This window comes from Rattus norvegicus, chromosome 1 (assembly GCF_036323735.1).
Source record: "Rattus norvegicus strain BN/NHsdMcwi chromosome 1, GRCr8, whole genome shotgun sequence".
In the NCBI taxonomy this organism is placed as follows: Eukaryota; Metazoa; Chordata; class Mammalia; order Rodentia; family Muridae; genus Rattus; species Rattus norvegicus.
The window spans coordinates 195,398,050-195,420,808 of NC_086019.1; the positions used below are offsets into that span (position 1 = coordinate 195,398,050).

Here is a 22,759-nt window from a genome sequence, read left to right on the forward strand (position 1 = left end):
TCCTGGTCTTTCCAAGACTTTTATGATGGTGTGTTGAATTTTGTCAAATGTTTTCTCAGCATCTAATGAAATGATCATGTGATTTTTTTTCCTTGAGTTTATTTATATAGTGGAGTATGTTAACAGATTTCTGTATATTGAACCACCTTGCATCACTGGGATGAGGCCTACTTGACCATGGCGAATGATCGTTTTGAAGTCTTCTTGGATTCAGTTTGCAAGAATTTTATTGAGTATTTTTGCATCAGTATTCTTGAGTGAAATGGTCTGAAGTTCTTTTTTATAGGGTCTTTGTGTGGTGTAGGTATAAGTGTAATTGTTGCTTCAAAGAACAAATTGAGTAGTGTTCCTTCTGTTTCTATTTTGTGGAATAGTTTGGACAGTATTGGTATTAGGTCTTCTTTGAAGGTCTGATAGAATTCTTCACGAAACCCATGTGGTCCTTGGAATTTTTTGGTTGGGAGACTTTGAATGACTACTTCTATTTCTTTAGGGGTTATGGAACTGTTTAGATGGTTTATCTGATCCTGATTTAACTTTGGTACCTGGTATCTCTCTAGAAAATTGTCCATTTCATTCAGATTCTCCAGTTTTGTTGAAGGCTTTTGTAGTAGGATCTGATAATTTTTTTGAATTTCCTCAGTTTCTGTTGTTATGTCTCCCTTTTCATTTCTGATTTTGTTAATGTGGATACTGTCTCTCTGCCCTCTGGTTTGTCTGGCTAAGGGTTTATCTGTCTTGTTGATTTTCTCAAAGAACCAGTTCCTGGTTTTGTTGATTCTTTGTATAGTTCTTTTTGTTTCTACTTGGTTGATTTCAGCTCTGAGTTTGATTATTTTTGGCTATCTATTCCTCTAGGGTGAATTTGCTTCTTTTTGTTCTAGAGTTTTGAGGTATGCTGTCAAGTTGTTAGTGTATGCTCTCTCCAACTTCTTTTTGCAGGCACTAGAGCTATGAGTTTTCCTCTTAGCTTTCATTGTATCCCATAAGTTTGGGTATCTTGTGCCTTAATTTTCATTAAATTCTAAACAGTCTTTAGTTTCTTTATTTCTTCCTTGACCAAGTTGTCATTGAGTAGAGCATTGTTCTGCTTTCATGTGTATGTGGACTTTCTGTTGCTTTACTGTTATTGAAGAGCAGCCTTACGCCATAATGATTTGATAGGATGCATGAAATTATTTCAATTTTATCTCTTGAGGTCTGTTTTGTGATCAATTATATTGTCGATTTTTGAGAAGATACCATGAGGTGCTGAGAAGAAGGTATATTCTTTTGTTTTAGGATGAAACCATTCTATAGATATTTGTTAAATCCATTTTGGTTCATAAATTCTGTTAGTTTCACAGTGTCTCTCTTTAGTTTATGTTTTCATTATCTGTTCATTGATGACAGTGGTATGTTGAAGTCTCCTACTATTATTGTGTGTTGCGCAATGTATGTTTTGAGCTTTAGTAAAGTTTCTTATATGAATGTTGGTGCCCTTGCATTTAGAGCATATATGTTTGGGATGAGAGTTCATCTTGGTAGATTTTTCCTTTGATGAATATGATGTGTCCTTCCTCATCTTCTTTGTTAACTTTTGGTTGAAAGTCAATTTTATTTGATATTACAGTGGCTACTCCTGCTTGTTTCTTGGGACCATTTGCTCGGAAAAATTTTTCCTAGCCTCTTAGGTAATGTCTGTTTTGTCACTGCGGTGTATTTCCTGTATGCAGAAAAATTCTGGGTCCTGTTTATGTATCCAGTCTGTTAGTCTATGTCTTTTGATTGGGGAATTGAGTTCATTGATGTTAAGAGATATTAAGGAATAGTGATTATTTCCTGTTGTTTTTGTTGTTAGAGGTAGAATTATGTTTGTGTGACTATCTTCTTTTGGATTTATTGCAAGTAGATTAGTTTCTTGCTTTTTCTATGGTATAGTTTCCCTCTGTGCATTTGAGTTTTCCATCTATTATCCTTTGTAGGTCTGAATTTGTGGAAATATATTGTGTAAATTTGGTTTTGTCATGGAATATCTTGGTTTCTCCCTCTACGTTCATTGAGAGTTTTACTGGATATTGTAGCCTGGGCTGGCATTTGTGTTCTCTTAGGGTCTGTATGACATCTGTCCAGGATCTTTTAGCTTTCATATTCTCTATTGGGAAGTCTGGTATAATTCTGATAGGTCTGCCTTTACATGTTACTTTTCCCTTACTTTCCCCTTACTGCTTTTAATATTCTTTCCTTTTTTGGTATATTTTATGTTTTGACTCTTATGTGACAGGAGGAATTTCTTTTCTGGTCCAATCTGTTTTGAGTTCTATATGCTCCTTGTATGTTCGTGGGCATCTCTTTCTCTAGCTTTGGTCTTCTCACTGTGTCCTGGATTTCCTGGATATTTGGGGTTAGGAGAGTTTTGCTTTTTGAATTTTCTTTGACTATTGTGTCAATGTTTTCTATGATATCTTCTGCCCCTAAGATTCTCTCTTCTATCTCTTGTATTCTGTTGGTGATGCTTGCATCTAGGACTCCTGATCTCTTTCCTAGGTTTTCTATCTCCAGGTTTGTCTCCCTTTGTGATTTCTTTATTGTTTCTATTTTCATTTTTAGATCCTGAATGTTTTTGTTCAGTTCCTTCACCCATTTGGTTGTGTTTTCCTGTAATTATTTAAGGAATTTTGAGGTTTCCTCTTTAAGGGCTTCTACCTGTTTACCTGTGTTCTCCTGTATTTCTTTAATGGAGTTATTTATGTCCTCCTTAAAGTCCTCTATCATCATCATGAGATGTGGTTTTAAATCCAAATAATGCTTTTCCAGTGTGTTGGGATATCCAGTATTTGCCGTGGTGGAAGAATTGAGTTCTGATGATGCCACGTAGTCTTGGTTTCTGTTGCTTAGGTTCTTGTTCTTGCCTCTCAACATCTGATTATCTCTGATGTTAGTTGGTCTTTCTGTCTCTGATGGGAGCTAGTCCCTCCTGTAGGCCTGTGAGCCTGTGATCTTAGGAGTGAGAGTGCTCCTGGGAGACTAGCTCTCTTAGGGAAAGTTTTGAGTCTGAGGGCTGTGGGACAGCCTCAGCTCTGAGCGCAGATGGAGGCTAAAGAGTCCTGTCCTAGGCCATCCTGTGGCTCCTGAGCCCTGTGCACTCCCAGATGGTCTCTCTTTGGATAGTCAGTGGAGAAAAAGTTGGGTCCCACCTGTGGGCTGTGCACTTAGGAGGGAGAGCACTCCTGGCAGACTAGCTCTCTGCCTGGCAGGTTTTGTGTCCAGGGGCTGTGGGATAGCCCTAGCTCTGGGTGCAGATGGAGACCAGAAGGGTCCCATCCAACCCTCTCTGCTTCCAGAAGGTCTTTCCTCAGACAGTCAATGGAAAGAAAGTGGGGTCCCACCTGAGGGCTTAGGAATGAGAGAGCTTTTGGCAGACCATCTCTCTGCAGGCAGGATTTGTGTCCCAGGACTGTGGGATATCCCCAACTCTGGGTGTAGATGGAGACTGCAAATTAGGTGCTTTTTAAATATCCATTTTACTGATAATAAAACAGAATCAGAAAATTAATCCAATTTCCCTGAATGACATCACTAGCTAGTCAGGGGAGTTGTGGAAGTCAGTTGGATGGGGTCGTGTGTAGCTCAGCTTCGGTGGAGAGCTAATGCTATAGGTACTCAGTCTCCCTGCTCAGTGTCCCTAAGCAGAAGAATTGGAGACCCTCCTTATTTCTCCTTCTTCATCCTACTTAACTAATAACCTCAGAAAATACTGTCTCTACTTTTAAGGTGTATGCTAAACTCTTCAGCAACTCTCAACTCCAAGATCACCATCCTCCAGTCTTGTCATCTTTCTGAATGGCAACAGTGCTCCAAGCCACCACCTACCTGTTACCATCCTGCCATACATTGAAAATGGTTTCCTTCTCCATGCTCAGAATCTCTCAAAGCCTGTTCCATTGGGCTCCTCACTTCTGTGTGTGTGTCCACGTGGTTGCATGCACATGCGCACAAAGTCAGGCTGGGCCTGGAACTTAGAATGAGTATCTATGCCTCCCAAGCTGAACTCGGGATCTTCAGGTGCTGGCATTAGATTAAAGGTCACTCAAAGGCTCCCATGCATGACTCTTACCACTGAGGAAACTCTTTATCCTGCATTAGATCTGCCTCTGACCCTTTGTTTAGTCCCTAATAGACAAGGTGGTATTGATCTAGGACCTGCCCCAGTTCTTCCTTCAGTTCCAAGCATTCTTTTTCCCTTCACATTTCCCCAGACTCCTCCTCCTCATGTCTCGGATAAATTACCACTCCCACAGAGAGAATTGAACACATTGAACACACAATGCAAACACTCTTCCTGTCAGTCACATTTTATAGGATTTGCCTCCCATCTAAGATGGTCTTTGTATTTTTGCCTTAATCCCTTGCCCATCCAGTTCTTCTCCCCTCTCCCCAGGGTGGGGAGTTGTTGAGAAAGGCTGTCTTCTCTTTATCTGAGAACCAAGAGAAGACAGCTCCTCTGTAGATACCTATGGAATGAAAAGAGATAGACTTATGCACAGCGTTCTAATATATGTCCCAAACCAACAACCAAAGGGACAACCTCCTCTCAGCAAACACTACTTACCAAGGGCAGAGCTGCCCATTATGCAGGATTGCCATTACTCTTCCAATGTCAAGAGGCTCAGAGTTTAAACAGTCAACTCCAATAATTAGCTCAGGGCCAGTTGGGCTTGTGTAGTTTTTTTTGTTTCCTTATATTTCTAATTTTCTGGTTTTGCTGTGCACACACACACACACACACACACACACACACACACACACACATTTTGGATTACCAATTATTTGAAAATTGTAACAGTATGTAAATATATATAATTATTATACATTATATGGTTTTAGATATACATATATATGTATATATATATTTATATATGGTTATATACAGATGGTCTCTGCTTATGTTGCCTTGATCTGTGTTCTTGACTTCATGATTGTAAGAAAGCAGCATGCATTAAACAAAAAAACATGCTTTGGTGCTTTGTATTTTAAATTTTATCTTTCCTCAGGTCAGTGGCATGCAATACAGTCATTTTTCCTTATACTGAGCAGCCACAGTGAATCGCAGCAGCCAATCAGCCATCTGATAGCATACAAAACAACCAGTATCTGCTGGATCCTCTGTTGCTAAAGTTTGATGTTTGGTGTATTACTTATGTTAAATGCATTTGTCATGTTTTGTGGAGTTATGCATATGTTCTTATGAGTGGTACACATGTGTATGTGTGTGTATATGGACATGTATGTTTGGCCACATGCATGTGGAAGACAACCCTAGATGTCCTTCCTCAAAGTATCATCCACTTTGCTTTTGAAAGAGGGTTTCTTATTGGTTTGGAGCTCCCCTAGTAGACTCAGCTAGCAAGCTAGCAAACCTCGGAGATCTGCTTGTCTTTGCTTCCCCTGAGCTGGATGACAAGCACACACCACTACGCAAAGCTTTTCACTTAGGATATTTTAGCCCAAGATATTTTGATTTATGGTCTTTTTCTGGGATGTAACTACATCATAACTCAACATTAGCATGTAATAATCTGGCATATACAATAATTATGATACATTATGTATCATTTTCTACAATTAAATTATCATAATACAATATGTTATAATGTATAATATAATATAATAACATTCTTTGGAATAATTGATCATGTATAGAAAAGATTAATGGAGTTGTTCACTGAGAGTCCACTCAGCTCTGAGGGAAGCATGAGCTGGGAATATATCTCAGTTGTGGACATGTCACTGTCCTCTTTGTGCCTAGTCCAGAACAACAGTTGAGGATGGACAAGTGTCCCTGAGTTCTCGTGGTGACAGGCTTACTCTCAGTTGTTCCAAAGAGCCATATATTAAGACTTTACCCTAGAAAATCTTCAAAACAATCAACCCAGCAAATATTTCTCAGACTCTGCTAATCCCCACAGCCTGCATTTCACTGAGAATTGATTTCCTATTTTGTATTTCAGACCTATCACATTAGACTAATAAATACAGCACATAAAAAATCATTCAATTGAGTTTAATAAGACATATCTTGATTTATTTGTACCACCAGGCAATGGAAATCCAGCCACCATATTATCAGGTAAGTGATTTATTATCATCATTGTTGTCGTTGCTGCTTCCCCTGGGCACATCTGTTTGCCCATCTAAATCCAGAAGAGAAGATGAATAGTAGGCGGTCAGCTGTGTCCCTGAGAGATTCACCTTAACCTGCCCTGGATATTGAGTTTGTGTAGGAAAGACCTCCAGGGTGTCACTGCATAGATTCACTAACTGCCTAGAAAGACCTTACCTTAATTTTACTTTAGAAACCATTAGAAAATGCTTTCATTATATACACTTATAACTAATTAATTAATTAATTGACCAGTTGCTCTTGAAATGTACAAATGCATCAATTTTGGTAAATGACATGTTTTAAATTTTCTTTGGAGGAAGAGTCATTTCCTCACGTGTTAGCCTATTGTTTGAGTTTGCTATGACATCTATAAAAAACTGTCATAGTTTGATGGCTTAACCAGTGTAGTAATTTTTTTGTTTTTTTTTTTTGGGCGGCGGAGAAGGGGGGTTCTTTTACCTTATAGTTCTAGAGTTCCTAAATCCAAAATGGGTTTCACTTAGCCAATAGCAAGGTGTCATCCAGACTGTGTTTATTCTGAAAGTCTTGAAAAGGAAGAGTCATTTCTGGGTTAGTGTTCCTCATCACTGTGGCAGAATGGCTGACACAGGAAAGAGGAGGGGTTTCTTTTGGATCACAGATTTGAGGTATAATTCCTCAATGTAGAAACATTTTCCAGTTTCCTTTGTCTTGCCATGTTGCAATACTCTGACAGAAACAATTTAATGGAGAAAGGATTTTTCTAGCTCACTGTTCACAGTGTACTTCATCATGGGGTTGGGGGATCAAGGCGGCAGGAGCTTAGAGCATCTGGTTACATCACATCAATAATCAGGAAGCAGAGAGTGATGACATCATGTTACTGCTCAGCTCCCTTTACTCACTTACACAGTTCAGGATCCTAGCCTAGGGAATGGTACCCCCACAGTGGGCAGGTCTTCCCATCTCAATTACTGCAATTGTGTTAATATCTCACATGTCCATATCCCAGGTGATTCTCTGTTAATAATCAACAATGTGACAACAGATAGTTTGATAGCACCGAACACTGCTGCATCTACACATTAATACAAACCTAGAGGCAAAGAGACACCTACGGGTAGAGTGACAACTACAGACATGAGTACAGCACATACAGATAGTATGACACTTACAGACAGTACAATACCTACTAACAAAACCTCCAGTAATTAAACACTGAATAAAATACACATAAGAAGCAAATAAGGGATTATGAAGGTCTGTACCATCAGACCAATTTTTTTTTATTAACTTGAGTATTTCTTATTTACATTTCGAGTGTTATTCCCTTTCCCGGTTTCCGGGCAAACATCCCCCTAGTCCCTCCCCCTCCCCTTCTTTATGGGTGTTCCCCTCCCCATCCTCCCCCCCATTGCCGCCCTCCCCCCAACAATCACGTTCACTGGGGGTTCAGTCTTAGCAGGACCAAGGGCTTCCCCTTCCACTGGTGCTCTTACTAGGATATTCATTGCTACCTAGAAGGTCAGAGTCCAGGGTCAGTCCATGTATAGTCTTTGGGTAGGGGCTTAGTCCCTGGAAACTCTGGTTGCTTGGCATTGTTGTTCATAAGGGGTCTCGAGCCCCTTCAAGCTCTTCCAGTTCTTTCTCTGATTCCTTCAACGGGGGTCCTATTCTCAGTTCAGTGGTTTGCTGCTGGCATTCGCCTCTGTATTTGCTGTATTCTGGGTGTGTCTCTCAGGAGCGATCTACATCCGCTCCTGTTGGTCTGCACTTCTTTGCTTCATCCATCTTGTCTAATTGGGTGGCTGTATATGTATGGGCCACATGTGGGGCAGGCTCTGAATGGGTGTTCCTTCTGTGTCTGTTTTAATCTTTGCCTCTCTATTCCCTGCCAAGGGTATTCTTGTTCCCCTTTTAAAGAAGGAGTGAAGCATTCACATTTTGATCATCCGTCTTGAGTTTCATTTGTTCTAGGCATCTAGGGTAATTCAAGCATTTGGGCTAATAGCCACTTATCAATGAGTGCATACCATGTGTGTTTTTCTGTGATTGGGTTAGCTCACTCAGGATGATATTTTCCAGTTCCATCCATTTGCCTATGAATTTCATAAAGTCATTGTTTTTGATAGCTGAGTAATATTCCATTGTGTAGATGTACCACATTTTCTGTATCCATTCCTCTGTTGAAGGGCATCTGGGTTCTTTCCAGCTTCTGGCTATTATAAATAAGGTTGCTATGAACATAGTGGAGCACGTGTCTTTTTTATATGTTGGGGCATCTTTTGGGTATATGCCCAAGAGAGGTATAGCTGGATCCTCAGGTAGTTCAATGCATCAGACCCATTCTTAAAGGGAATAAAATCATCACTAAAGAACATCTAATACCTGCACTAGGACTTCAAGACTGCCAGAAACAGGATAGGGAACATTGATTGGATCTAGAGGGCAGAACTCAGGGGATAAGAAATGGATAGCATTTTTATTTCTTATGTGGTGGGCACTTCAGAGCTGAAGAAAGCTATGCCATGTGAAGCCACAGGGAGCCCAGAATGCCACCTGCCCTTGAATCAGCATAAATACTTGCTATTAAATACTGTTTTACTCCAGTTCTGCCTGCTGCCATCTCCACTCAACCATCTTCTAAGCTTGCCCCGAGTTCCCTTGCATCAGGTAAGACCCCATCAACACCATCACTGGATTTACTGTGGTTTCTCAGTTGTCTACGGTGATGGGAAAAGGTTTTACAACCACCAGCTACCAATAATGCTTCACCTGAGGTCTTGTGATTTGAGGAAAATGGGACTGAGTTAGTCTGGACTCAACCCTGGCCAGCTTCACTTCATGTTTGACTGTCTGTGATTTTACTGTAATGTTATCTATGTCCCAAGAATATTGGAACTCAGGGGTTCTCGTTTCCCAAATGAAAACCACAAAATGAACAGATGCACCTGTGCTAAAGATAGAGAAATTACCAAAGAGTCACTTCATATGCTTGAAACTTAAGAAATAAAGTAGGGCACATGGCTAGTGTCAGGGTTGGGGGGAGATCTGGAATAGAAAAATGTCATTTTTCCCAACCTGGTGAGTTCCATGCACACCTCTTTCTGGTCACAGTGGGCAGGAGTTACCATTACAGTCAAACCTCACTTATCGTTATAATATTTGATGTTCTCTCATTATCTGTAGCAACTTGCATTTCAATAGTATAATTGCATATGTCATAGTGTGGCAAGGCGGGTGAAGAGTAGCCTTCTGCAGAATTCATTTGGCTCCCAAGTGCTGGAAACACAGCTAGTGGGTCTGAGGTGTACTGTGTACACCAAGAACACACTGGGTCTTTTGAAGACTTGGGGAAATGGAACACTGATGTCCAGAGGGTTTAAAGCTTCTGTAGCATCATGAGTGCAATCTAGAGAACTACAGGAAGTTAACACAGGATTGTGCACTTAAGATCTGTGAAGGGGGCATATCTCATTAAGCATTCTTGCTACACACATATATGGAACATGAGGAAACTTGGAGGCAGGAGCTATCTTCATTCTCTTGATTATGGTAATGTTTCCTGTCACAGATGTAGTTTGAATCTAAATTTATGAGTCTGCAAACACTGAAATCCAGCTCAGGTTTTTAGCATATTAATTATACCTCAAAGTTACTTTCTAAAAAATTACTTAGGCTCTGGGGAGCTGGCTCAATGGGTACAAGCATATTCTATGTAAACATCAGGAGCTGAATTCAGACCCCCAGCACCTACATCAGTAGCTGCATACATGTCTATATGACTCCAGAGTTAGGGGTGGGGGACAGAGATAGCAGGATCTCTGGGAGTTGCTGGCGATCATTCTACCCCTATGGTCAGTGGGAGATCCAGTCCACAGGAATAAAGTAGAGTGACAGAGCAGGACACCTCTGGCCTTTTATACACACACGTGCATATCACACACACACACACACACACACACACACAAACACACACATACACACGCATACACATGCATATCACACACACACAAACACACATACACATATACACACTTACACACACACAAACACACACAAATATACACTAGCACACAGACATAGACTCACACACATACAAAAAAATTTAAAAGAGTACTATAAAAAGAAATCTTTTATATTAATAACATATTTAAATGATAATGCTTTAAATATGGTAAGTTATATAAGATTATTCAAAATAAATTCTTCCTTTACTTTTTTCAACTGTGGTTATCAGAAATTTTAAACTGGATTTGTGGCTCCTGACTAATTCCATTAGATAGCATTACCTAATGACTTTTCATCCATGGGCTCTAATGCTTTTGGTAGATTTTCTTTGATAGGTAGCTGTTTCCCAACATGAGACACCTCTTTAGTCTTCTTTCCAGCTGATGAGTCTCATGCCCAAATTTGTCCCATGAAGTGATAACACCAACAGTCTGAGCACAGTCCTAAGACCGTGGTCTCCAAAGCACCTTGAACTACAAACCCCACAAGCATATGGGCCAGGCACACTGTCTGTTCAAAAACTCAGAGGATCCTTTTGAGATGAGAGGAGTTAGGATCAAGGGGTTCATCACTGAGCAGATGGATCCTGAATGTTCTCACTCAGGCCCCTCTGCTAATTTCACATGCTCATCACCTGTGATGGCCGCAGACCTCAGTCTGTCCTCACTGTTAATTCTTATTACTCTAACAGCCAGTATGAATCCACTCGTTTCCTGATGATGTTTCTTGGCTGCAGGACCTTAATCTTCTTCTTCTACACACACATACACACAGAGAGACAGACAGACAGACAGACAGACAGACAGACAGACACAGAGAGAGACAGAGACAGAGAGAGAGCGAGAGAGAGAGAGAGAACCAGCATGACGTAGATAATCAAATATGCATGAAGTTAGCTACACAAGTTAACAAGCAGGACTTCTATTTTAGGGAAAGAGAGCAGCCTCCTTCTAGAAGATGCTGGGGAAGGTAGAAGGCAGGGCAGAGAGGAAGGTACCTGCTGTGGGAGGTGGGGCTGGAAGGGGCAGGTATGGGTGTGCATGTGACCTTCTAAAGTTTATAATGGTGGCCCAGAGAGTGGGAAGGCAATGAAGCCCAGCCAAAGGGACTGTGGTCTGGGCTGCCACTTACAGGACAGATACCTCAGGGGGAGCCTATACTGTGGGGTTAAAAGGCATCCATGTCCCAAAATTGGGCATGGTCCTCCAAAACCACTTGGGAGCTCCAGACTCTGGGAAGAAGGGAACCCCAGATACTGAACAGTGAAGGAAGAGTCTTCTTGTCTTGGAGATGCCCCCAAACCCCTCATTTGCTGTGAGCCCTGGTGACAAGAAGCTCCAAGGTGAACAGCAAGGACACATGATGATACGATGAGGAGAACTTCACCTCAGAATGTCTCTTAGTCTGTTTGATGCTAAAACAAAACACAAGATGAGTGTCTAAAAATAACGAAGTTATTTCTCCTGGTCTTGGAGCCTGGGAGAGCCAACCCTAACTCAGTGCAGGTGACAGTCCCCTCCTTCCCTTCTAAGTGTGCCTCACAGCTACAAGAGTGGTTGCTCTTCCCTTAGGATGCAAGTTCCTCTGATTCTTGTCTGCTCCCAAAGACCCTACCTGACCCCGCTGTGTGGAGGGTAGGATCTCTATAAGCTCTCACCCACGGAACCCTCTCTCCAGCCCCTTTATCGCTGTTTATGTTTGGGGGGAGCTCAGGGTAGGCAGGTCCTAATTCCTATGCCGCAGTCACCCAGCTTTGTCTTGCTCTTAAGAGGAGGAAGGCATCAAAGTTCCTGGATCTAGTAAGCAGAGCATTTAGTGTAGAGCCTAGTGCACAGCGGGTGCCTGATGGTGTGGCCTGGTTTAATGGAGTTCCTCTGTTCTGAGATAGATAAACAGGTGAAGTGCCATTCCCCGATACAAGCCTCAGCCACTCCCTAAACCAAGCCATCCACCAGCTTGCTTTCCTCCGCTATGCTTTGATTTGCCTAGTCTGGATATTTCCTGTAAATAGAACCACAGAAAACCCAGTGTCTTCATGCACAGCAGAGTATCATCAAGGCTGTGTAAATTAATATGATTAACATTTTGTATTATTGGGTACTTCCTGCCCAGCTAATTGGCCTTCACATTTTTATTAAAGCCAATCAGAGAATGCCTTAGGTGGGTTAGTAAGGACTGAGACACGGTCTCACACAACATACCCCAACAAGTGCTTTTACAGTTTTTGAGTGGAAAGGTAATCAGTTCTTCTCCAGGAAACTTGAAACAGGCAAAAAGCCTCTTCTCTCTATTCCTCATTAAATATCCTAAGTCAGTTTCCTTGTATGGTTTCTCCAATATCTCTTCTAGCTTCCCACAGTTTAGAAGACATAAGTCGCCCAACCACACCATCAGGTTGGTCAATGAGCCATGAATTAAAACAACAAAACTTGCATGTGGTACACAGCACATGCCATGCCCAGCATTCTAGGCCTGTAGAGAAAATGGCCCGGTGTTCAGGGATGGGGCAGAGGCACTGCCAGGGAATACAGGGGCATTGTGATGCTTAGTGTCTCCTGCAGTGCCACATCTTAACCCCCTCATGTAATGCCCAGTATCTCCTAGAGTTGTATACCTTCACCCACCAGGAGGAGACTTCATCTCTTCCGATCATTTTCTTTTTTGTCCTACACAGAGCTTGTCACATGCCTGCTGACGTTAGATACCAAAGCAGGCTTTATTGAATAAGCAAAAGAGTATAACATTGAGTGTGTGAATAGAAGGAACTTTTGACCCCTCTTGACACACCTTGGCTTTTGACCCCCATTCCTGCTAGACAGAAGGACACAGAAGCAAACCATTTTGTAAAATGATAGGAACCTTGTTTATACAATTCCTTTTTCAGGGAGTGGTGTTGACATCTCACATGTGAGAAAATGAATGGAGCAAGTTGTTTCTGATAGTGTATTTGAGTGTGTGCATGCGTGTGTGTGTGTGTGTGTGTGTGTGTGTGTGTGTGTGTGTGTGTGTGTTACCATCATTGGATGATGAGGAGTTGCCGAGTCTCCTATCAGGTAAGAGCAGCACCTCTCTGCCTTCAGTCCTCCTGTGTGCAGCCCCACCATCTAGATGAATGGCAAAGCAGTCAAGCCAAGGTGGTATAATGTCCTCCGGGGTCAATGAAGACAACCAGTATCCTCATGGATACCTTGACTTTTATGTCATTGGTCCAGTTGTTCAATTTCTAACCTTATTAACAGCAAATGTAGAACTTGGAGTCTCTACAGGGTGACAAGGAGGAGAGCATTTAGGCCAGCAGGCTCTTGCTGGGGAACTTCTGTCAGCCTTCTGAACTTGGCTCAGGTTTCATTGAAAAATCCATCAGTTAATCCATCAGAGTCCATGGGTGAAGGCAAGATCAAGTTGTAGCTACTTGCCAGCTGCTAGCTGAGCCTCTTTCTGATGTGTTGTGTGTTTGTTTTAAGAAAAGACCTTCAGCTCTGAACCCCCATTTCCATATTTTTCCAGTTCTACCTGTGGCTGACCCAGTACCTGGCAGTCGAAGAGCGCATGTGCCCAGGCTCAGCCTCAATGGTAAGAAAACTTCCTATGACCCACAGCTGGGGATCACCAGAAGAAGCTGGGTGGAAGTGGGTGGTCAACTATCCGGTTGCTGAAGCACAGGAGAAAGCACCACAGTGAGAGGACTCACCATTCTCCAGACCTGGCTGATTAGTTGATCCTCCCAGAGGACTTTGACCCCTGTAACCATTATATTCTTGCTCTTCTAGGGAAGTGTTGTAAAGTTCAGAACACACACACACACACACACACACACACACACACACACACACGCCAAAACTCTGTGCCATTATTGAGACATTATTAGTGTCTATGTTTTGTATTATTAGTTCCAGTTTCACCAAGAAATGAATCATTTAAAGGGAAAGCTTCTACTTCCTTTTCATAGTTCTGGAAGATACTCAGCATGCTAATGGAAGAAAAAAGTAATCGAAAGTCATACATAGGTGTTAATTCTGTGAGCTACGATAATAGTTGTCATGGCCAGATATACCTGCTGATGTAGTAATGGCATAAAGGTTACAGATGTAACCAACCACGTTCTGAATAGACTTACTGCTTATCCACAGGGAGAACACATGCCTAGAACAATTGATAGGCAAACAAACAAACAAAAGACATGGGACTGTCTATGTCATAGGTCCTAGGGGAAAAACTGTTACTACTACTACTACTACCACCACCACCACCACCACCACCACCACCACCATTATTAACATTAATAATATAAACTGTCTCCTAAGTTCTTGCCTTCATACCTATATGTTAGTATATCTTCAAATCCTCACCAAAGAAGCTTCCTTTTATAGTGGGTAACAATAGAGACCCACAACTGTCAGTGTGTAGAGAATATCACACTTCCTCCACATAAAATTCAGTGATTGTGTAGAAGAGGGAACATAAAGACTGTAAGAGTCAAAGGTAGTAGATAACACAAAACACTAGTTGTTGGACGTGATGATACTATTGCACACATGGGCTCAGCAGATTTCAATGCTTGCACAAGACCTGAATAAGATCAAGCTAGGCACAAGCCCAGTATGGATGGGAGAGGGGCTTGTGAAGTTCCAACCTGTCTGAGTAGCTGCTGGTAATTGAGGAAAGCTGGGGGTGGGAGCAGAGTTGATTTTCTTCAGCAATATGATTATTGTGAAATGGATGGACCTATAGGCATACAGGAGATATATTTATATCATAAATTTTTTAAAGACAGTTTTTTAAGACAAAGTGATGAGAGAGAGAGGGAGAGAGAGAGAGAGAGAGAGAGAGAGAGAGAGAGAGAGAGAGAGAGCTATTACAAGTTACTGTCAGTGTAAAGCACCTTTGATGAGCGACCCCTGCTCCATCACCTAACTTAGTTGCTTGGTGACTAAGGAACACGTCTGGTGAAATTACGAGTGTATACTGTCTGCCCTCAGTGCTCTTACACAGCACAGGTGCTAGAGGAGGCACTCACTCTGGCTGGTAATTGGGGCAAGTAGGCAAGTTCAATGGAAACTTTCCATTTGAGATTTTTATCTGCAGAGGCCTGTTCTTGGCTGAGGCTGACAAATGGCTCCAAATGATGATCTAGGTGGGTAAAGTTTCCCACTAGAGCACCCGTAGGGTCTGTGTGTGATGATGACTGGGACCTGCCTGAGACACAGGCCATGTGTAGGCAGCTCATGTGCAGTCCTGCCATACGGGTTCCCCTCACTCTCTCTTCAGCCAGGGATTTGGGGAGAACCTGTCAGAGAGATGACATGTACTGAATTGTACAGAGAGCCACTTGGTCCCATGTGCCCACAGCAGCTTGTTCATACACTGATAGATGGCACCAGAGCCATCTTCTCTGGTAAGGGGTTCTTTTTGTATTCCAAGGGCTCTACCCAGCTGAATGGTCAGTGACTTGCTCCTGGGAGATCTGATACCTTCTCTTGCTGCTCTCTAATGGCAGCAATATGCACACGCATCTCATCACGTGCTTAAGTGGGAATAAATGACTGTTTTCCGGAGACATTAGATCAGAAATAATTACTTTGAAGTCTGTCAAGGGACGACAGCAATTGAAGTATTTTGTATGTATATGATTTCAGAGTATCTCACCCACTCAGAAATAGCATGAGGCCATTTCAACCCCAACCCCCATCCTCTTATTGTACTGCAGCATCTTTAAAACTTCATGGGACATCAGAATCACAAGGAAGACCTACTAAACCATGGGTCAATGGGTCCTACCCTCAGTGTTTCTCAGCAGGTTTAGGATAGATCCAATGATTTGTGTCTTAGTTACTGTTCTACTGCTGTGAAGAGGCACTGTGACCCAGGCAACTCTTACAGTTTTAGAGGGTTAGTACATGGTCATCATCATGGAGGGAAGCAGACAGATGTGATGCTGGAGCAATAGTTAGAGTTTTGCATCCTGATCTAGAGGCAGCAGACAGAGAAAGGTTCACTGGCTCTGGCCTCAAAGCCTCAAAGTCTGCTTCCTCTAACAAAGCCACACCCACATTAGCCAGGCCATGCCTTCTAATCCTTCTCAAACAGTTTCACTCCCTGGTGGTGAAACATTCTACTATATGAGCATATACAGGGGCATTCTCATTCAAACCACCAGAGCTTTCCTACCGAGAGTGTTTATGAGGCTACTCTTGGGGCCACACTCTGGAAATCCCTATCTCAAAACATAATTAAAACAGAATATTTCCATCCTTACAAATAGACACAGAAATATCACCCTCATCATTGTTACCTTCATCACTATTATCATCAAAGCTATCTTCATCGTCATCATCCCCACCCTCTAAAAGGAGTCTCCCCAGTAAATCAAATTTTGTGGCTTGTGTCTGATGTTTCATCACTATGCATATGCAGTGCTTAATTGGTAGCTACTGTGTTGGACACTTTCTTGTTGCTATAATGATGAAGTGACTCAGAAAATAGATAAGAGTGGAAGGCTTTATTCGGGCTCAAGGTGGACAGGCTCCCTTGCTTTGGGACCTGTGGTAAGAGGCAGGACATCATAGTAGCAGAGCATAACTGCTCACCTCAGTGTGTCTAAGAAGAAAAGATCCCGACTGTACAGAAGCAGGGACATGGATACCTTTCGATGAAACACCTCCAATGAGTTATCACCATTAACTAGGTTCTAGCTCCTCATGGTCCACTCGGCTCTGAATTCATCAATAGATTTACCCACCAGGAAATTAAACTTCTGACGACACAACCGCTTCTCAAAAGCCCACCAGCCAAGCAATCAGACTTTAACACATGAGCCTTTGTAGATACTTTATAGATTCAAGTCATAGCATTGTGGATTCAAGTGGCACTGAGGCTTCCAATCATGGCCTCCTTTTCGTGTCACAGCCACTGTTTAGATCCAAGCCTTCACCACCCTTCCATTTTGGGTAACAGCAGACTTTTCCTACCTGTCTTCTGTGTCTATGCCCCCTACGTTCAGCCCCACATTTACATGAAGTCTGTTATTTTTCATCTTAAGTCAGCTCTAATGAGGTATTATCTACCTCCAGTGAAATTTACCATGTGCTTCCGTGAACTTAATAGTTACCATATTTAAGATATATAGTATTTGTGGCAGGAGAGATGGCTCAGGGATTAAGAGTGATTGCTGTTCTTATGAAAGACCAAAGATACTATATCACACCATCACACTTTGTACATTCTCTGGGTTTTTGTTTGTTTATTTGTTTGTTTTGAGTCAGGTTTTCACTACATATCCCTGGCTGGTCTGGAACTCTGTACATAGCCGGCTGGTCTTTATAGGTTGGTACATTTTACTGTAGGTAGATTATACCTTAATAGGGATCTGCCTGTCTGGGCCTTAAGAACTTGCACCACCACACCCTGCTGTGCTGGAATTCTTTACTTGTGTAACACTTAATGAGTCGTCCAAGCAATTCCTGATACCTATCCTTTATATTGATAATATTAATTATGTCTTTATTATTCTAATTAATTTTTTTTTATTTCTAAGCCCTGTCTCATCATATGGGCATGCCAAAATTTATCTGCTCATAATTTACGCAGGTCAAATTTGTTGATTTTCATTATTATGAAATCAAGTCACCATAAATATTCAAGAATTTGGAAGCAGTTTTCCAACATGGGTGGTTCTTTTTGAGTTGCCACCATCATGTGAGGGTTACAGTTGCTGTGAATCCTTGTAGACATGGTGCATTGCCTAAGTTTGGCCTCTATGGTATCTCCCTCATACACTCTAAGCAGTCTCAGGGCTGGTGGCTCTGGTTTCTGTTCCGATTGCAGAGTCTGGGGTTGCAGCAGCATCACACACGCTCCCAGGTTGGTCTAATTCTCAGCTTGTTTGCTCATTTTGTAAACTCATACTAGATCTACCTGGACTAGGAGAGTAAAGGAGATGCTAGTTATAGTTAAAGAGATGCATCCATTTAGGCAGAGAGTGGGATATTCTGGCAATGGGACGTATATTGCTTCAAATGAGTTCTATCAAGAGCTCTTTATTGCTGTTTGCAAATGTCATTTAGGAAATATCGATTGTCTCCAAATAATTTATGAGCTCTAATCCAGTTCATGAAGGTCCAGCATTGTCTTCATCGGTGTGAGGCTGTAACTTCCTGGATGTCAATGTTGTTGCATCTTCTCAATACGATTTAACAGACATTAAATCAGATGTTACTCAGGGTCACAATATAAACATCACTCAGCCCCTCACCCTAATTTCCTTCTCCCACAGGTGCTGACATGTCACCAGACCCCACTCCAGTAATAGATCCCGATCCCGAGTCATCAAAGCCATCAGGTTAGTGGTTTTGCTCTGTGGCTGTTCCTCCTGAGGATGTCCCTTTGTTAATAAGTGCACTAAGACCTTGGCGCTGCACTGGGTTCTAGGTCCCTTTCTGTGGCTGTGAGAAAACATTTTGATCAAAAGCAACTAAGGGGAGAAGCTAGTTTATTCCAGTGTACAGGTTCTGACTGATCACTGAAGGCAGGCAGGGCAGGAGGTCCTGGATCCTGAAACAGAAATCAAGGTTGTCTGCTGCCTGGCCCAAGCTGGCTTAGAAGTCCCAGGGCCACCTGCTCTTGGAGTGGTTCCTCCCACAGGGGTTGGCTTCGCTTCTATCAAATTGTAACAATCTAGACAACACCCACAGACAAGATAATCCTACTTAGGCCACCTTTTTTAATTGAGGCTTCTCCTTTTAGATGGTTGTAGGCTGCAACAAGTTTGCAGTTAAGCCAAGTTTGACATGTGGCATCCATACCATTATCCCCTTCAAATGGATGTGAAATGGTACCTTCGTGCAAGCCATCTTGTCATGTGTCACAGTGGTCTGTCTTGGATGAGTCACCCCAGGGGGAAAAGAGTTTATAGCCATTCTACACACCACCCCGTCACACTATACTTCTTACTTCTTAAGCCATCTGTACTTCTTATGTAAATGCTGAGATTGGCTGAATAAATCACATGGGAATGTTTAAGTTTAGTTGTTTATAAACAATTGAGGGAGCTTGGTGCACTGGAAAAAAAATCACTTAGGGATGAATTAATATCCAAGCGACCTTGACAGAGATCAACAATGCTCTAAAAAGTGCCTGAGACTCAAGCACAGGTTGATACTTTTGTCACCTTTCCATAGCAGCACCCTCTTGAGTTTGAGAAAATGCAAAGTGAAGAAGTAGCTGAGTAAGGGACCAAATGTCAGAGATCATGTGACAACCAGCAGTTTCACTTTGCTGATGTTTAACAAGATGACAGGAGTGACTTAAAAACTATTTCACCCTTGAGTATTTGACAGAATACTCAAGGCAGGACAGAGATGCCCTGCCCCCCAACCCCGGACATCCACAACCATCAGCTGATTCTGGGCATTCTAATATTAAAATCAGTTTTTGATCAAGCCAGCTCAGTCAGTCAACAGGTTCTCCAGGGCAGGAGTGAGGATTAAAAAGAAAATGACAATTAGACAACACTATAGCATGACCCCTGCCATTTCTGAGTCTGAAGGGGAGTTTAATTTTTCCAATATGCTTTTATATCATTCTGGGTACATACATATGATCAGTCCTTAAAGCATAAACAAAGTAGTCAGGGACAAACAAAGCATAAATAAAGTAGTCAAGGAACAAGCAGAGCAAAAATCAAGGCAACAAACAAAGTCCTGTGGTCACCATGTTTAGGGGTTTATTAGGATGATCCAGATACAAGGAATATAATACATTCCTCAGCTGTATTTGCCTTGAACCTCCTTAATTGTCCCAGCCTGATATCAAATTCCTGCCAAATTTCAGAAGCAGCCCCAAAATCTCTCCTCAAGTTTTTCACAGAAACATGTGTGCCAGTTAATGAAAATTAACACATGATAGTTCCTTTTTCTATCTAACCAACCTTAAGCAATTTATTTGAGGGTTTAGCTATTGTTTAATTACTTATTTATTTTATATCCTGAGAAGTTTTCCCTCTCCTCCCAGTCTCTCTCCCCACCCCTCCCAATCCCATCCACTCCTCTGTTTCTCTTCAGAAAAGGGCAGGCCTCCATGGATGTCAACCAATCCTGGCATACCAAGTTGCAGTAAAACTAAGCACTTCCTCTCCTATCCAGTCAGATGAAAAGATCCCAAAGGCAGGCAACAGAGTCAGAGACAGGCCCTGTTCCCACTGTTAGGAGACCCATATGAAGACCAAACTACATAACTGTAACATATGTGCAGAAAGCCTAGGTCAGTCCCATGCAGGATCCTTGGTTGGCAGTTCAGTCTCTGTGAGACCTGTGGGCCCAGGTTTGTTGATTCTGTGGATATTCTTATAGTGTCCTTGACCGCTATGGCTCTGATACTCCTTCCTCTTCCTCTTACACAGGATCCCCCAAGTAGCACTTAATGTTTGGCTGTGGGTCTCTGCATCACTTTCATCACTTTTTTTTTGCTGGGTGAAGCCTCTCTGATGACAGCTATGCTAGGCTCCTGTCTACAAGTATAGTAGAATATCGTTAGCAGTGTCAGGGTAGGCTACCTCTCGTGGCGTTGGTCTCTAGCTGGACCAGTCGTTGGTTGACCACTCACTCAATTTGTGTGCCATCTTTAGCCCTGCACATCTTGTAGACAAATTACAGGTCCAAAGTATTACGGCTGGGTCGGTATCCTAATCCCTCCATTGGAAGTCTCGCCTAGTTACAAGAGATGGCCAGTTCAAGCTCCATATCCCCATTGCTAGGAGTCTTAGCTAGGGTCACTCTCATGGATTCTTGGGAGTCTTCATTGCCCTAGTTTTCTAGCTCATCCCAGAGATGTGCACCCTCAATTCCAATTCTCTCTCCTAGTACTCTCTCCCTCCATTCTCCTCACCCCTAATCCCTACTCTTCCCACCCCAATCATCCAGTCTCTTCCTCCACCCAAGATGTCTATTCTATTTTCCCTCCTCAGTGAGATCCACATGCCTCATCCCATGAGCCTTCCTTTTTATTTAGTTTCTTTGGGTCTGTGGATTGTAGTGCGGTTATCCTTTAGCTATTTTTTTGGCTACTATCCATTTAAGTGAGTACATACCATGTTTGTCTTTCTGGGTCTGGGTGACCTCACAGGATGATCTTTTCTAGTTCCATCCATTTGCCTGCAAATTTGATGATGTCATTGTTTTTAATAGCTGGGTAATACTCCATTGTGCAAATGTGCCACATTTTCTTCATCCATTCTTCGGTTGAAGGACATCTGGGTTGTTTCCAGATTCTGGCTGTGGCAAATATTCTGCTGCATAGTTGAGCTGAGCATTGCTGAACATAGGTAAGCAGATGTCCATGTGGCATGATGGAGAATCTCTTGGGTATATGCCCAGGAGTAGTAGAGCTGGGTCTTGAGGTAAAACTAGTCCCAACTTTCTGAGAAAACACCAAATTGATTTCCAAAGTGGTTGTTCAAGTTGCACTTTCACCAGCAATGAAAAAGTGTTCCTTCCCCTTGCTCCACACTCTTACCAGCATGTGCTGTCACTTGAGTTTTTTGTTATTAGCTATTTGACAGGTGTAAGATAGAACCCCAGAGTCATTGTTATTTGCACTCCCCTGATGGTTAAGGTAGGTGAACATTTCTTAAATGCTTCTCAGCTTTAGAGACTCTTCTGCTGAGAATTCTGTTTAGCTCTGTGCACCATTTTTAATTGGATTATTTGGTTTGTTGATATCTGATGTCTTGAGTTCTTTGTATATTTCAAATCAGCCCTCTGTCATGTGCGGGGTTGGTAAAGATTTTTTCCCATTCTGAAGGCTGCTGTTTTGTTCTATTGATGATGTCCTTTGCCTTACAGAAGGTTTTCAGTTTAATGAGGTCGCATGTATTAATTGTTGATTTTAGTGCATGAGCTACTGGGGATCTCTTCAGGAAGTTGTCTCCTGTGCCAATTTCCCACTTTCTCTTCTATCAGATTTAGTGTATCTGGTGCTAGATATGGATCTATTTGCATTCTTCTACATGCCAATATCCAGTTAGACCAGCACTATTTGTTGAAGATGTTTCCTTTTTTCCATTGTATAATTTTGGCTTCTTTGTTAAAAAAACAAACAAACAAGTATCCATAGGTGTGTAGATTTACTTCTGGATCTTCAATTTGATTCCATTGATCAACCTGTCTGTTTTTAATGCCAATGCGCTTTTATTACTATTGCTTCTAGTACAGCTTGAAATCAGGGGTTGTGATGCCTCCAGAAGTTATTTTGTTGTACAGGATTGTTTTAGCTATATTAATAATTCTTTTAGCTATATAATAAACAAACAGATAAATAAATGATATTGCCTTTTACTATGTATATAGCTATGTGCCTTATATCCCTGATGTCTCCAAGACTTTTTTTTAAATCATGAATGAGTATTGGATTTTGTCAAAGGCTTTTCAGTGTCTAATGAGATGATTATATATTTTTCTTTCACTTTGTTTATATGGTAGATTACATTGATGGATTTTCTTTTTTTTATCTCTTTCTTTTTTTTTCTTTTTTCTTTTTTTTCGGAGCTGGGGACCGAACCCAGGGCCTTGTGCATGCTAGGCAAGCGCTCTACCACTGAGCCAAATCCCCAACCCCACATTGATGGATTTT

General features: G+C 41.9%; 1 protein-coding gene across 2 annotated transcripts in view; it reads left to right on the forward strand.

Moving 5' to 3' along the window:
• The window catches only part of Dmbt1l1 (deleted in malignant brain tumors 1 like 1), a 134,440-nt gene that overhangs the window by 17,968 nt on the left and 93,713 nt on the right, over positions 1-22,759 (forward strand). For both annotated transcript variants that reach the window (XM_063279682.1, XM_063279683.1), the window contains exons 4-7: positions 6,080-6,109; positions 8,735-8,797; positions 13,643-13,708; positions 18,408-18,473. In XM_063279682.1, the coding sequence (XP_063135752.1) occupies positions 6,080-6,109; positions 8,735-8,797; positions 13,643-13,708; positions 18,408-18,473 (225 nt within the window). The remainder of the gene's footprint in view (positions 1-6,079; positions 6,110-8,734; positions 8,798-13,642; positions 13,709-18,407; positions 18,474-22,759) is intronic.